This window comes from Poromitra crassiceps, assembly GCF_964638095.1.
Source record: "Poromitra crassiceps genome assembly, chromosome: 15".
Lineage (NCBI taxonomy): Eukaryota > Metazoa > Chordata > Actinopteri > Beryciformes > Melamphaidae > Poromitra > Poromitra crassiceps.
In genome coordinates, this window is record NC_139634.1 from 19,489,505 (window position 1) to 19,506,563 (window position 17,059).

At 46.5% G+C, this 17,059-nt stretch overlaps 1 protein-coding gene across 1 annotated transcript in view; it reads left to right on the forward strand.

The window, feature by feature from the left end:
• The window catches only part of ccdc88b (coiled-coil domain containing 88B), a 59,669-nt gene that overhangs the window by 28,035 nt on the left and 14,575 nt on the right, over nt 1-17,059 (forward strand). The window contains exons 14-21 of the mRNA XM_083651799.1: nt 1,056-1,166; nt 1,538-1,620; nt 1,702-3,055; nt 4,936-5,115; nt 9,517-9,857; nt 11,359-11,518; nt 12,629-13,018; nt 16,646-16,807. Of these exons, the coding sequence (XP_083507925.1) occupies nt 1,056-1,166; nt 1,538-1,620; nt 1,702-3,055; nt 4,936-5,115; nt 9,517-9,857; nt 11,359-11,518; nt 12,629-13,018; nt 16,646-16,807 (2,781 nt within the window). The remainder of the gene's footprint in view (nt 1-1,055; nt 1,167-1,537; nt 1,621-1,701; nt 3,056-4,935; nt 5,116-9,516; nt 9,858-11,358; nt 11,519-12,628; nt 13,019-16,645; nt 16,808-17,059) is intronic.

Consider the following 17,059-nt stretch of genomic DNA (forward strand, 5'->3'; position numbering starts at 1 on the left):
AAAGAGGTCAAACCAATCCGTGACAGTTTACCACTGCACAGGTTGAAGGTTGAAGGTCAGAGGGGGTCATCGGTATTAACAGCAGGCTGATTAAATGGTACTGGAGGGATCAGTGACTGAAGGAACTCAAAGAGGGGACGATTAGCAGAGAGTTGACAGCCATTCTGAGCCTAGGAAATGTGTAAGGGATAATGCACAGCGAGCCGCTCATTATTGCAAAATGAATGGTGAGGTCCTGATCACTCTGAAGGGTTTCATGATAATGACCAGCTCGCTGGACATTATCACGTTTATTACACAGCTACTTACTAAAGAAATCAATAGGCAACTAGGAGAGGCGCTCCCATTCTTAATTTGATTATTAAAGCAACAAAATTTAATGGACTTCTTTCTGCGGATTGATATGGTCCAGGTCCTCCCGAGTGTGTGATCACTGCGTGCATTAGCAACGGTATGTTATACATATTAGCAACGGTCTGCTATACAGGAATAACAGACTGTAGAATGTCGTGATTGTCCAATCAGAATCGAGTATTCAACAAAGCCCTGTAATAATTCTGTGTATACGGTTCTCAAATTGGGATTCTTGTGGGTGTTCCAGGGGGTCCCCAGCAAAAACTGTGATAATTTATTTTCACTATAATTCCATCCATAAGTAACACTATGACAGAATGTATGACTATTTTGGTCATGGATTTCATACACTTTCTGTAATAAAGCATGTAAAAGCGAAAATCTTATCAGATGGGGGTCCGTGGTCTAGGTGTCAGTTTAGGGATCCTTGACGTGAAAAAGTTTGAGAACCACTGTACATGATCATCAATGATGTCTCGGCTGGACAAACCACCACTGTCATGAATTTTGGTGAGAACAGCAGTAAACCATGAAGACTCATAATATCCTCTAGTGTAGAGACCAAATGAGGCATAGCTCGCGTGTCCACCTGGCGTCACTGAGTCAGACATCTCGCTCCTGGCTATCTGAGCTCATGTTGATGTAAAGGAAACAGGATGCAGCAGTTGTAGGGGTTAACTGTCCACCCCCTCTTGCTGCAGGCAGACTCACCAGACGCAAAAGATGAGCTGGCCTGCCTGGAGACGGAGCATCAGAACACACTCAGGGAGCTGGCCTGCCTGGAGACGGAGCATCAGAACACACTCAAGGAGGTGAGCTGAAAGAAAACTGCTTAGTTATATTATACTTGAATTCAACCAGGTGTGAGTCAGTCAGATATTGCTAAAAAACGTTATTGCCGTAAACTATAGGCTACATTTGAAATTTTAGACTTTATTTATGTTTGGGTACTCAAGATATTTGACCCTAGTGCACGGTTTGGATTTGGAGAGTAATTCTTTGTGTCAGGCTTCTCATTCATAATGCACTGTAGAACCTAATCTCTGTGGGCCATTCAGGTTCAATACATTTTGAAAAGGAAAAAAGAAAGAAGCAATAAATGTGGGCAAAGAAATTCAAAACATGAAAGTTTCATCAGACCTATTCACTCCCTGTCACATCTACCTGTTTCTCCTTTTCTCAGTTTCAAAACTTGAAGAATGAAAACAGCACTTTGAAGCAATGCATGGAATTACTGACGGCCAAAGTGCAACACATGGAGGAGGAGAGGAGGGAGGAAGGAGGGAAGAGGCCAGAGAGAGAAGAGCGAAGGGGGGAGAGAGGTGTCCAAGACTCCGAATCCTCCAGGGGAGAGGGGGGGAGAGGCGTCCAAGGTTCTGAATCCACCAGGGGAGATGGGGAGAGAGGCATCCAGGGCTCAGAATCCTCCAGGGGAGACAGGAGGAGAGGCATCCAGGGCTCTGAATCCTCCAGCGGAGAGGGGGAGAAAGGCATCCAGGGCTCTGAATCCTCCAGCGGAGAGGGGGAGAAAGGCATCCAGGGCTCAGAATCCACCAGGGGAGACAGGAGGAGAGGCATCCAGGGCTCGGAAACCTCCAGCGGAGAGGGGGAGAAAGGCATCCAGGGCTCAGAATCCTCCAGGGGAGAGGGGGAGAGAGGTGTCCAGGGTTCTGAATCCTCCAGGGGAGAGGGGGAGAGAGGTGTCCAGGGTTCTGAATCCTCCAGGGGAGAGGGGGAGAAAGGCATCCAGGGCTCTGAATCCTCCAGGTTAGAGGGGGAAAGAGGTGTCCAGGGTTCTGAATCCTCCAGGGGAGAGGGGGAGAGAGGTGTCCAGGGTTCTGAATCCTCCAGGGGAGAGGGGGAGAAAGGCATCCAGGGCTCTGAATCCTCCAGGGGAGAGGGGGAGAGAGGTGTCCAGGGTTCTGAATCCTCCAGGGGAGAGGGGGAGAGAGGTGTCCAGGGTTCTGAATCCTCCAGGGGAGAGGGGGAGAGAGGTGTCCAGGGTTCTGAATCCTCCAGGGGAGAGGGGGAGAGAGGTGTCCAGGGTTCTGAATCATCCAGGGGAGATGGGGAGAGAGGTGTCCAGGGTTCTGAATCCTCCAGGGGAGATGGGGAGAGAGGTGTCCAGGGTTCTGAATCCTCCAGGGGAGAGGGGGAAGGAACGGTGAGGAGGATGGAAGAGAGGGAGAGAGGCGGGGAAATCATCGGCGCCCGGAGGGAAGCGGGAGTTGGCGAGGAGGTTCTCCACCTCCGAGGAGGAAAAGGACAGCTAAGCGAAGAGGGGCTCCAATCCAAAGAGAGGGGAGAGGCAGAAGGAGGGCAGAAAGAGAGAGAAAACAGAGAGAGACAGCAGAAGGAAGGCGAGCTTGGGAAAGGACAAGCTGTGGAACGCGACTCCGAAAAGGAAGCAAGTTTAGAGATCCAAAAGCAGACGGAATGTGGAGAGGAGGATGCGGAGAGGACGGTGACAGCCGTGTACGCGCTGTCCGGTCTCGAGGTGGAGCTTCTGAGTGGCCGCCTCCAGGAGGCGCAGGCGGAGGCTGACCGACAGGCGGTGGCGGCCCAGGACCTGCGCTCCAAGCTGGGAGAGCAGAGCAGACGAGCCTGGGAGGCGGAGCAGAGGCTGGTGCTGCTGGAGGCCGAGCTGCAGAGGCTGAGGAAGGCTGCCGACAGCCTGGGGGAGGCCCGCAGGCAGATAGAGGTATGGATGGAGGGAGGGGGGGATGCAGGGATAAATGAGTGGTTCAGAGTTCCCACGGGTCAGAGATGGGGACTTGGACTCGAGTCACACTTAAGTCGCACACACACAGTGACTTGAGGCTTGACTTGAGACTCGTCCTCAAAAGACTTCAGACTCGACTCGGACTCAAGATTTGGGATTTGTGAGCAATCTTCATTATAATTTTTCTCCCGTAGTTTTAGCTATGCCGTGTTCTAAGCAGACCGGATGGCATGCACGGATGATAGAACCCTCATCTATAAGAGACTTGAGACTTGAGTTGGACTTGGAAAAATGATCTGTGAGCATCTCTGCCACCGGTCATTGAGATCCTTGACAGTTTGTGATTTTGAGGGGGGGGGGGGGGATCAAAGCCTTGAAAAGCTTTTGAAAATACTGTAGATATAAAACATCTACAGAGTATCAGCATAATTACAGCTCAGTCATGCCTTTAACTAGCCGTCCATCATCTCATCTCCATAGCTCTTTGAAGATGATGGTGGGCTGGTTAAAGGGATGGGTGAACTGTAATTATGCTGATACTCTGTAGAAAAATGTCCTAAAGGGAAGGTTCACTTCACCCTTATGGACAGACGGGTTCACATGGGGACACCTGTGTGTGTGTGTTATAGAGCAGTGATTCCCAACCAGGGGTACGTGTACCCCTGGGTGTACTTGGGCAGCTTGCAGGGGGTACATGGAAAGATTGGGGATTACAATTTATTCCCAAAATGAGAGGGAAAAAAATAGTAATTTCATAAGCCCAAATAGTACTTGCGCACCATGATTAGTTCACCCCCGGCAGGTGTCAACTGGCACTATTCATAGCTTTCAAGGGCGTTACGTGCTGCCGGGAACGCCCACCTGGCGGTCAAAAAAAAACTTGTTGATTCCGTTGCCTGCAAGTCGACTCACGCTGTTTGTTCAGCCAAAGTGCCGGATAGCCTATCTGTTGTGCTATCGGTTGCACTAAACCGACGAGGAGACACGCCTGGCTTGTGTTTTACAGAATCCCGTTGGAGAAAGAAAGGAGGAGGTTGTGGATTTGTGCGACGTGGTTCAGTCACTGGGGAGGGCAAAAAAAATGGCTTTTTTTTCTACCATCAAAGTACACACGTCTTTGCTCTTTGCGGCCAACATTTCATCAAAGGTAAGCTCAAGTAACGTTAACGGGGTATTAATCATTATTGTAACGTTACTTGAGCTCCTCGTCGGTTTAGTGCAACCGATAGCACAACAGATAGGCTATCCGGCACTTTGGCTGAACAAACAGCGTGAGTCGACTCGCAGGCAACGGAATGAACAAGTTTTTTTTTGACCGCCAGGTGGGCGTTCCCGGCAGCACGTAACGCCCCTTGAAAGCTATGAATACTCTCTGAAGAGGTCACATTCACGCATGTCAAAACTGCACATCATCCAACTAGGTAGGAAACATGGATGCTCAAACGTCCAGTTGGAGGCACTCCGGATTCAGGTTTAGGGGATTCAGGTTTGGGGGAGCCCGGTGACAAAAGGAAAAAAGAGGCTAACCACAAACACCAGCAGTTCAGTGACAAATCTATTTTGTGTGGATTTACTTGTACGTTTGGCGGATTTAGTGTTTTACAGGACCAATGTGCTCACCCACAAAAAAAGTCTTGATTCAATTCACTTCAGTGCTGGATGACAAGAGGTTTCAATCAAATATAAACTGACCCGCATTCAGGAAATGATGATGATTTATTTTATTTTACATGATGACCATAGTGCAGCCAGACGTTTCGGCTACTGCCTTCACTGAAACCACCGTCCAGTGAAACCACCGGACAGTTTGCATGGCTGAATGAAGTGGCCCACCATTTTCTCTCCCTGGGGTGCGTTAGGTTCTTCAGTCGGAGGGCCTGGCCATGGAGGAGGAGCTGTGTCGGCTGAGGAGCCAGGCGGAGCTACAGAGGATGCAGGCGTCGCTCATCGCCTCCCTGGAGGGTGAGAGGGCCGTGCTGGAGCGGGACAGAGACACACACCGCAGCACTGCGGACGCACTGCGCACCGCACAGCGCAAGGTCTGCCAGAACGCACACACACACACATACACACACACACACACACACATGCAGACACACGCACGCGCGCACACACACACACACACACCCTGCAAACAGATTTTCACAGGAATTGTTAACCCTTTCTCCCGCTGTGCTCCAGATTCGTAATTTCTCCCGTTAATCTCCCAATTTCATAGTGATACAAATCAAATGGGTGTTTCTCAGTATAGATAGCACATACAGTAGGTAGGATAGGTGTAGGCCTACAGTACTGTCTTTCAGAGGCTGTAGCAGGCTTAGTTTTAAAGCTAGAGTGAAGATACTGGTATCATATGAAACTTGATGACCTGAGGCATCCATTGCTACCAACCATGTCATGCTAGCTTGTCGGAATGGGGACTAAATTAATGCTGCAAAATTAGACTAAATTCTGGCAAGGGAAAAAACATTTTCAAATGGTCCCTTGATCTCTCACCTCAAGATATCGTCATGAAAATAGGTTCTGTGGGTACCCACGTGTCTCCCCTTTACAGATAAGATATCTTTTTTGTTAGATTAGCGTGGTCATTTTTTCGACAAGGCAGCTTAAATTGACACAACAACGGACATACCCTTGAAAATCTAGCTGTTTTTCACAGCCTGATGTTAGCAGGTATGAGTGACTGCTGTAACACCAGACATTTACATGGCCACAAGATATGTCATTTTACATTTTAAAGACAAAGCGGAGGGGAGGAGAATCTTTTTGAAACAAAAAATAAACCCAGATGACAGAATCCTATTATTCTGTAATCAGGTAAAAATAATTACTTAGTAAATCATTGGATAGGGGTCGGACCTATCAAATGAATTCCTTTCACCGTCTCCAGTATTTATAGCTGAAAGCTAATTACATTGTTACTTGGGAGAAATTATTCTGCAGGAGGTGGATTTGACAGCCTGAAGTGAAATAGATGATTCAAGCTGTCGGAGACTGAAAAACTGTGTTTTTATGCACCCAGTATTGAGCGAAGGAGTCCATTTGAAAGCAGGATATTGAGATATATAAGACACCTACACACACACACACACAGAGACAGACGAGATCACAGGTTAGGTTTTTAGCACTCCAGCAGGTTAGTTGGGGTGGAGAGGTGGAGTGGATGCCATCACCATCTTATTCAGTGCATCTCTCTTCAGACAACGCTAAGGAAAAACATCACTTGCCTTGTTCAGTCCCTGCAGAATTTAGTTTCGTTTTGCAAGAAGCAAAAGAACAAGTTAGAGATATTATATAAAAAAGATTAGTGACTGACTACCTCCCATTAACAAAAATAGAATCCCTTAAGAATAGCGCATATCACAGAAACTACTGGAAATGTTCTAGTGCTCACCTTTTTTAGGGGGGGGGGGGGAATACAACGAAGGAAAATACTGCAATTTCAGTCTTCACAAATTATACTTTCAACTCGGCATCAGCGCAGTAAGCACCTAATAAAATAGATACATTTAAATATGTTTCTTGATTATAAAACTGTGTATAATGCCCATTTATGTTTGAGCTAGACTGTGTTTCCACAGTGTGAGCACATTGTGAAAAGCAAAGGCTCAGGATGAATGGAAACTATAACAGTGCAAGTTAAATGAAAAACAAAGTAAACTCTTCAACCTGTAGGGGGGATAAAACTCAAATATGTGACGACAGATCATCTTCATCATCCTTGGCCTCCTCCCTCTCTGGAGCTCCACTGCGGTGTTAGTTGTTGCAGAAGAATACTCAGGTAGACATGTGGACAAAAGAGAAAAATGGGGATGATTGCCTGAAAAAGGACAGGCGCTCTGTTGATTTGGCTATTTTGATGCAGATTTGTGCAATTTTTCCTGGATTGGTTGAATTGAATTGTGATTGCAAAAATGGTAATGCTGGAGTGATTGAATGTTAAAGAGCGTGGTGCAGGGTGAATTTCTTTTTAATGAATTTACATTTTGGGCCCAAGATTAGTACGAAAATACCCCCTCTCCTTCAAAAAATGCATATGTATATATGTCGGGTGGCAATCTAAATGGGCGTACTCCACCTGTGACATCACTTGTTGCTGGACGTTCTGCTGGGGCTGACATCACAGGTCTACGGTTCAGTTCAGGAACAGCTGCTTTACCAAAGCCAGTCTAGATGCAACTACGTGTGATTTATTTATTTGTTTATTTATTTATTTGTTCTTTGAAAATCTCATTGCAGTATACCCCTCCCACATACTGTATTAATGTAATGTGGTCTCCAACCTGCACCATGCTCTTTAAAGGGACATTAAGTAATCTATGACCTTTATTGACCTCTATTGGCGACCACAGTCAATTCTCCTCCTGTCCCCTTGAGCTATGGTGATTTGTAATTGGCACAAATAATTAAGTCACGTTTTCCAAATGAGTGTAAGCTAATTAGAGCAGAGATCAAACAGAAATGTAGTGACGAGGTAATGTATCACCATGCACAGTACTGGAGTAATAACACTGCTTTGTCATTAGCTTTTTTGTCTTGAGAAAGTGGCTTTTAGCCTTTGTAGCTGAAATATGTTGCGATGCCGGACCGGTTGCTTGCTTGTAGCATCAAGTGAAAATGTCAGTACAGTAGGTGTGGGCGATTAGCAGGCTCAGGAAGCTGCAGTGTGTGTGTGTGTGTGTGTGTGTGTGTGGGGAGTTTGTGTTCCATACAGTGCAGGCTGGAAAGTGACTTTTTCAAACCAGAAATCTTCCTGACGGTAATGTCAAGTAATGGCTGAGTTACTGGCATTCATCAACACCCCTATAACCCCACACAGATAAACACCCCTATAACCCCCACAGATGAACACCCCTATAACCCCCACAGATTAACATCCCTATAGCCCCCACAGATTAACACCCCTATAACCCCCACAGATGAACACCCCTATAACCCCCACAGATGAACACCCCTATAACCCCCACAGATTAACATCCCTATAACCCCCACAAATTAACACCCCTATAACCCCCACACCTATAACCCCCACAAATTAACACCCCTATAACCCCCACACCTATAACCCCCACAGATTAACACCCCTATAACCCCCCACAGATTAACATCCCTATAACCCCCACAGATTAACATCTCTATAACCCCCCACAGATTAACACCCCTATAACCCCCCACAGATTAACACCCCTATAACCCCCACAGATTAACACCCCTATAACCCCCACAGATTAACATCCCTATAACCCCCACAGATTAACACCCCTATAACCCCCACAGATTAACATCCCTATAACCCCCACAGATTAACATCCCTATAACCCCCACAGATTAACACCCCTATAACCCTCACAGATTAACACCCCTATAACCCCCACAGATTAACACCCCTATAACCCCCACAGATTAACACCCCTATAACCCCCACAGATTAACACCCCTATAACCCTCACAGATTAACATCCCTATAACCCCCACAGATTAACATCCCTATAACCCCCACAGATTAACACCCCTATAACCCCCCACAGATTAACACCCCTATAACCCCCACAGATTAACATCCCTATAACCCCCACAGATTAACACCCCTATAACCCCCACAGATTAACACCCCTATAACCCCCACAGATTAACATCCCTATAACCCCCACAGATTAACATCCCTATAACCCCCCACAGATTAACATCCCTATAACCCCCACAGATTCATTAATTATGCTGATTTTTTTGCCATGGGGCAGTAAAAATCATGCTAATTTCCCATTTAAACCCCCACTATGTAATTTTTCTAACCTGAATATAACAGCTTCCAAGTCATTTTGATGCTACACTGACTTCTAATAGGAAGAACACCCCAAACACCTGCTCCTGCATTATGTAACTTTGGTGAGCGGGTCGGAGCAAAGAAGTTACCTGGATGTGCCGGTAACTCCTCATTTCCTGCTGCAGTTCCTTCATATTAAAAGCTTTCCACTGACAAACTAACAGGACGCTTTTATTGTGAGGAACGTATAGGAATTGAAGTGTGTTTATCGTAGAGTGAGCATATCTTCATCAGCGGCGCTAGTCTTCAATAAAACTAGAAATATCACACGCTCATTTCTAGCTTTGCACGCTGCTTATTTGTAGCAGCCTGTGCGCCGCGCAGAGTGGGACCCCTCCACCTTATTATAGCAGTGAGATAAGTTGACACAGCAAGATTTGCAGATATTTGGAGATCTTTTTCAGCTGATCAGTTATAAACACTGCAGATCGAGAGTACAAGCAGACAGACACCATAACATAAAGCTGATATCTGAACGTACAAACAGGGAAGTAAGTTGCATTTATAAGCACCTTGTAATTATGCCTTGTAGCAGTAGTTTTCCACATATTGGAGCTTTAATTTCAAACTCGTCATCCACCATCCACAGCAGATGTAACTCCGCCTCCTTTTCCAGGGCGACCAATTGGAGCTGACCACCCAGAGCCTCAAGGCGGAGCTGGAGCGGCAGGGGCGGAGTGTGGACACTTCCCGTCGGCGGGAGGAGGAGCTGGAGGCGGAGCTCCGTGAGGCTGGCCTGGAGGCGGAAACGCTGGCCCGGGGGCGGGACCAGGCGTTGCTGGAGGCTGCGCGATTGGAGCAGGAGAAGGAGGCGTGTCAGTCGGAGCTGGAGGGCCAACGGAAGGAGGGCAGGCAGAGGGAGAGGGAGGCGGCCAGACTGAGGCAGCAGCTGGAGAGCACCACACTCGCCCTGGAGCACAGCAACCAGAGAGCAAGGACTCTGGACACCGAGCACAGGTACACACACACACAGGGCCGCCCATGCAGAGAGATGGCAGTGCCCCTGGAAGAGTCCAGCCACTATGCTCCCCCGCATGCGCTTTACTCATATCAACGCTGCAGCTTTCGGAGCTGACTGAAAAAAGTTTGTCAACAGATTATTATTTGTGTCTAAAGCCCTTGCCTGCTCCCGCTTTTTTCTTGCCTTGCGATTTTGGCATCCTGACTTTTGTTTTGCTCCTGGCATTTTGCTATCACCGGTCTTGTTTTGTTTGCTATCACCTGTCTGTGTTGTGTGTTACACCATAAATGGTCCCTCTAGCTGCTGCTGCCCGAAGCAAAATGGTCCGCCCCATGCCTGCCAAAGAACTTTTATGGAAAGAAATGACAGCTCCATATTGCCCCATTGCAACATCAGCGCCCAGCAGCCTCCGCCATTTTTTATTTTTGGAAGCGTGACAGCGCCAAAAGAACCTCGCACAGGCTCGCAGTGGTCAGCTGCGGTAGCACTGGCCCCTATAATCAGCCTCTCTAAACAGTAACTCAACGGGAGAACACTCTAAACGCGTACTGCAAATCTTGATTGAAGTGGTGTAGTGCAGGGATGTAAAACAACAACCATATTGTGGAAACTAAGCAAAATTTTTCGTTTTCTTTGTTTAGTTTTTTCAAGATAAATACCTAATGAAAAGGACCCGAGGTTCAACTCCCGTTGAGTTACTGTTTAGAGAGGCTGATTATAGGGGCCAGTGCTACCGCAGCTGACCACTGCGAGGCGCATTCTGTTTCCAAAAATGGCCGGAGTGTCGTCTCTTTCCTTCCACGCTCTTTGTGCCTGCCTTGTTCTTCTTCTTCTTCTTTTGGCTTTCCGGCAGACTAGATGAGTTGCGGCACATTGCTGCCTCTCACTGCACTGGTCGGATGGGGGATTACATCAGAATGGCACTATTTTCCACAGGAGCACTCCTGCCCAAGCATGCCTTGTTACTGCTGCTGTGTTTTGTGTATTTGTTCGACTCCTTTCAAAAAATAAATTAGTTGCCGCATTTTCAGGATGGGAGATATATTTTAGTGTTAAAAAAAAATAAAAAATAAAAATATTGCCTGGCTCCAGCCTAGTGGCGACGCCCCTGGAAGTTTACCCCTTTACCCCCCCTTATGGGCGGACCTGCACACACACACACACGTATGCACTGTGTACGTGTGTGTATGTGCACACACAGTTTATGTACGTGACCCAGGCTGCCAAATATGAAAACTAGAAGTTTACACCTGTAGCCCAGCTGTGAAATGGTCTGCTCCAGCTGCTGATATTTCAGCATCTTGGTTAAGAAAGGGCTCTAGGCTGTGGACAAGTCAAAGGTACAGCCAACCTCTAGGACCAACACCTCTCCACACACACATACACACACACACGGCTGCAGGCGCAGTCATGTGTATAGCCAACTCTAACCTTGTGCACCCTGTGTGTGGGACCCTGTCTCTCTCTCTCTCTCTCTCTCTCTCTCTCTCTCTGAAGACGTGTGTGTCAGCAGCTGTCCCAGTCCCAGGAGCTCTGCACTCGACTGCAGGACCTGGAGAAGGAGCTCGGTGCTCGACTGGCCGGTCTGGAGGAGGAGAAGCAGCAGCTGAAGGAGCAATGCACAGACGCCCAGGCCAGGATCAGCTCACTGTCACAGGTGTGTGCGTGTGCGTGTGCGTGCGTGCGCGTGTATGCATGTGTGCTCGTGCGTGTTTGTGTGTGTATGTGTCATTGACAGTGGGTGAAGGTACAGTATAAGTGCCCTTCCAATACAGGAATTCAGTGGAGGGTAAACTCACCTAATAAGTTTCCCCCTATTTTTTTTTTTTTTTTTTTTTTGCTTAATAGAGTTGACCTTTTTTAAGCTGACATTTGTCTTTACATGTAGAATAGTGTATACTATAGCTATATATTTTTGTCTGATTTTCTCCCCAATTTTCCCCTGCTTCCTCGGTCGCTGCTCCATCTTCTGCCGATCTGGGGAGAGCCGTAGACTAGCACCATGCTTCCTCTGACACATGCGCGGTTGCCAGTCGCTTCTTTTCGCCTGACAGCGGGGAGCTTCACCGGCAGAACATAGCACGTGGGAGGATCACGCCAATTCCCTTCCACCCCGAACAGGCGCCTCGACCGACCAGAGGAGGCGCTAGTGCAGTGACCAGGACACACCCCTAATCCGGCTTCCCACCTGCAGAAACAGCCAATCGTGCCTGTATGGACGCCTTACCAAGCCGGAGGTAACACGGGGGTGCGAACCTGCAACCCTCGTGTTGGTAGGCAGGGAATCTACCGGGAACTGACCGCTGACCGCTGGCACTGTGTTCAAACTGGACTTATTTCAGTTATGACTTCAGACACTAGCCTCTGCTCTGAGCTGGCACTGTGTTCAAACTGGACTTATTTCAGTTATGACTTCAGAGTGTTTGGGAAATCCTACACACAAGAGGGTAAGCTAAACTGGTAGCTACCGTTAGCATATGTGTGCATGATGGTGATTCTCTCTGACCAATCAGTACTCTGTAGTCTGTTTTCAGCTCGCCTCAGCTCAGTGCTTGCCCAATGGGAAAGCAAAAAAGGCGAGTAGAGTCGAGTAGAGTTGAGCCGGTACCATGAGGTCGAAAAGCGACAAAATGAATACTTTTTCTGTTTCTATATGTGGTGCTTTGTCAAATGATGATGACTGATCACCTTTTTATTTAGCACAACTCTGCAAACAACTAAACAGCTTTCCCTGTTTGGACACATTGCTGCTCCCATCTCTTATCAGGATCTGTCCAAAGAGCAGGAGCATTCTCAGGCTCTGTCCAGCCAAGCCCAACTCCTGAGCCAGGAAGTAGAAAAAGCTGAGGCCCAACTGAAGGTGGCGGCAGAATCCCTCGACCAATCGCAGATGAGAATTGAGTCTCTCTCGCAGAGCCTGAAAAAAAGTGAATGTCTGCTTCGGTCGGAAAAGAGAAGGGGAAGTTCAGAGGCGGACGCCATCTCCGAGTCAGACCGCTCGGACAAAACACACACTTCTCAGACACACCCACAGGGGGCGCCGACACCGGATCAACCTACGGAAGACGCCAAAGGTGACCTTTCCAGGACTGCTGCTGATGCCACAGTGGAGGCGGAGAGGCTGCTGAGTGAGAGGATGATGGAGCTGGAGAGAGAGGTGTGTATCTGTGTGTGTGTGTGAATATATCTTCTGTGTGCCTTTCAATCTCTCTGTGAGTGTCTGTCTGATTCCGTGAGAGGGAGATAATCTCTGATCTTGAAATGCTTGCTGTAGGTAGGCTCGACAACCACCAAGTCATTCTAGTACGCCGCGTCCCGAGTGGCACACTGCACACATTGATATAATAGAGCTGTACTTTACCTCAGGGTTGTTGCTTTGATTTCTGGGAGCCTGGTGAACAGACACACGCTGCACAATGTTCCACTTCCCACTGCACTGCGCCGCCGTCCCCCCGGGCCACCCACCTACAGTACCACCACAAATAGATTCACATTCTGTGGGAAACGCTGCAGTGGTGTGGTACAATATATTGCTATTATCAATAAAGGATACCATTACCTGGATGACAAAAAAAAGTATGTAATGTACTCCACTTTAAATAGTTCCATTTGTCAAACAAATAATTAACCTTTATGTATCTTAAGTGCTCCCTTTCAAGTTAAATTACAACCCTTTTTTTATACTTTTTATTTTTTTATTAATTTTTCAAACGGAACAAAACATATAGAGAACAGTCAACCTTTAATATTATTAGATTATCTACTCCTGTTCCTCCTCCTTTTCCTTCTTTGAAAATATGTTTCAATGCTAATCTGGATTGATAGAGAATACATTCAGAGTCACATTGCATTGTATGTATACAGTGTATACATACTATTTTTTTTATTTATTTTTAAGGTCGGGATGCCATGTTTTTGAAAACGTTTAATTACGCCCCAAAGGGTGGTTCTTACGGTTACGGTGAGGCAAGAAAAACAAGTTGGTTAAGGTTAGCGTTAGTGTTTTTGCTGATGGTTAAATTAGAAAAACGTTAAAAATATAAATCTGGCTTACGGTTGAAATGTACTTAGAAAAACACTGGGAATCTAACCTTTTTTCATTTTTATTTTATTTTTTATTTTCAGGGAATCTAACCTATTGAGCCATTTTGCCACACCCATGAAATTTCACCATTTATGACGCATGTGCAAAGTTTCCTAACTTTTCGAGCACCTTTAGCCCCTCAAAAATGTGATTAGTTTGGACAAAGAAGAAGTCCTTGCATTACAATAGGGCCTTCGCACTGCCTTCGGTATTCACGCCCTAAAAATACTAAAATGGGTCGCCAAATATAATTTGGCGACCATTAATATACCTGGCCAGCCCGCCCAAGTCAAGTCTGTGTGTGGGAAGCACTGCTATTTTCAGAACCACAGCTTTATTTCTGCTCATCAGTATTTATAATGTCATCTCGGCTACTGTTAATCTCCCTTATCTCCTCTGCTTCTCTCTCACTTTGGCTCTTGCTCTCCCCCTCTCTCCCCCTCTCGTCTCTCTCTTTCTCTCTTCTGTCTCTCTCCCTCTGTCTCTCGCCTCTCTCTCTGTCTCTCTCCCTGTCTCTCTCCCTGTCTCTCTCTCTGTCTCTCTCTCAGACAAACCCAAAAATCAAATTGTAAAAGGTGATGCTCGCACTGCCAAGGTTAGGGGTTTCATTCAGTGTGTTTCTCAATACATGTAGGTATAGCCTTGCATTAACATTGCCAGGATTATGGGTTCAATTCCCTCTGGAGTAGGGTTGCCAACTTCCTGAAATATAAATAAGGAACGAGGGTGGGGGGTGGGGTGGCATGATGGGCTCAGACTACTAACTGTGCTGCCCTGCAAAGCCAAAAGGGAGTAACTCCATTTTTGTCAAAAATGTGTTTTTGTCATTTTTGGAACATTAAAGATTTGCTTTATCATGTGGATATAAATATCAGTAGTCTCCCCCCCACCCCCCCCCCACCCTTTTTTTTTTAAAATAGGGGGTCATATTTACAGTAACTTCCAAAAGCCCTAGACAAGCCAAGCCACGCTGAGGTAACATCAGTTACGGTTGTTTGGCTTGTGCTCTGTTTTGCTCCACGCTGGTACCGAATTCCTGCCTGGCTTTGCGCAAAAAAATAGACCAGACACCGAAACTGTCGCTGGAGGGCGTGTCTGAACGGTCTAATCTGTTAACAAGGGTGGCGAAATGAAACTGGCTGCGCTTCCAGACGCTTTGCGGGGCATCTATCTATCGCTTCAGCATCTGGTGTGTGGTATGGTAGCATGGAGGAGGGGATAGAAATACATTAGCTGATGCTAAATCACCTCTTCATAGGATCTTTGTGTTTTATAGACTCAGCAATTTTGCAAAACATGATATTATTTGTGTGAGCTTTAATCTAACCAGCTCAATACTTACCCGCCCAATATCGTTTTCTTATCAATGCAAACCGTCTCATGAATGGACGTGTAATGAAGGTGCTGATTGGTTCAATGCTCACGCAAAGATATGATGTACTGTTACTGTATATTGCAGCAAGGGTACAAAGAATATAAAATGTGTCCAGAGAGAATATTGATGTTGACTAGGATCATTTATTTTCAATTCTGATGTTGGTACAGTTGTGGGAACAAGGTGAGTTTCATCCAGCCGTTCACTCCGTCTTTGTACGTCGACGCAAATGTCACATGAAGCTGTAATCTGACTGCAAGTCTTTTGAAAGGTCAGCTGCAAACTGGGTCACCGTGGGAAATTGAACATTTCGAGCGGTGTTTGATGCCAAAGGAGATCATGTGGTCTGTCCTTAAGGCCTAACCTCCCTAGGGCCCTAAGCAACATTCTGCTAAGGGCCCCAACTACCTGACCCGTGAGCCACGTAAACCATTTGTCATTACCACACAGCCACACCTGACACCACAGTGATTCCCTCCTTTAAAACACTTTTCTATATATATATATATATATATATATATATATATATATATACACACACATATATACATATATATATGACAGTAAATTATAGATAACAAGATTATTAGTTGCATCAGGCCCATTCAAACTGGCTCCACCAGATTTCCTTTTATACATTTTCAGTTATAAAATAGGTGTACTATTTTTACTATCGCTTGGCTGAATACTTAATGGTTATTATTTACTGATAAAAAAAAAGAAAAAAAAAAGTGTGTAGGTCTGATTGGAGTCATATATTGTATTTATACTGTTTATTATTTTGTGTCAGTGTGTTGGCACTGGAAAAATTGTTGTCTTTAAAATGTGTCTGAATAATCCCGTAAGGGATGGGTTGCGTGCAGCCAGACACGAAAATAAAATATTCATTCATTCATACTGAGAAATGTGCATCGATATTGCCCAGCATGCCCAGCTAATCAACATTTTAAATTCAATATTTAATGTAAATCCATTGCTTTCCATCTTGCATTAGTCCACACACTACAGTTGTAACTAAATCTTGACTGAGAGACTAGATCATTGTCTTGTTTTAAAATTCACAGTATTCCACCCAGTTCCCCAACCAACCAGAGGAGACACTAGTGCAGCAGCCAGGACTGAGGACTCATACCCCACCGGGTGATTTCCCACCCGCAGACACGGCCAATTGTGTCTGTAAGAACATGTGACCAAGTTGGAAGTACCGCTGCCGGGAGTTGAACCCGGGTCTCCGCGGTGGTAGCCGAGTGCTTTTACCTGTGCACTACCCAGATGCCCTGAAAGCGTGTGTTTTGACATCTCTTCCCTGTGCTTGTGGCTTGCAGAAGGCAGTGGCAGTAGCGAGGCAGGAGGCGCTGTCGTCCCAGCTGGCCCAGTCCCAGGAGGCGGGCGAGCACCTGAAGGAGCAGCTGGAGGCGCTGCGCCGACACTCCCTCAGTCTGCAGGACTCCTGCACCAAGCTGCAGACACTCAACACCCAGCTACAGGTGACCCAGCACACACACACACACACACACACACACACACACACACACACACACACACAGGGAACACATACAGTCAGCTCTATGGTTTTCTCATTTTGGACAGTCTCTGGGAGCATTGTGTTTAGTCCAGGGGTTCCCATGGTTCCTTGAAATCCTTGAAAGTTTGTGAATTTGGGGGGGGCAGACCTGAAAATAGACATAAATAGACATGGGTCAATGAACGTGCTTGAAATTAGATATTATATATTTATA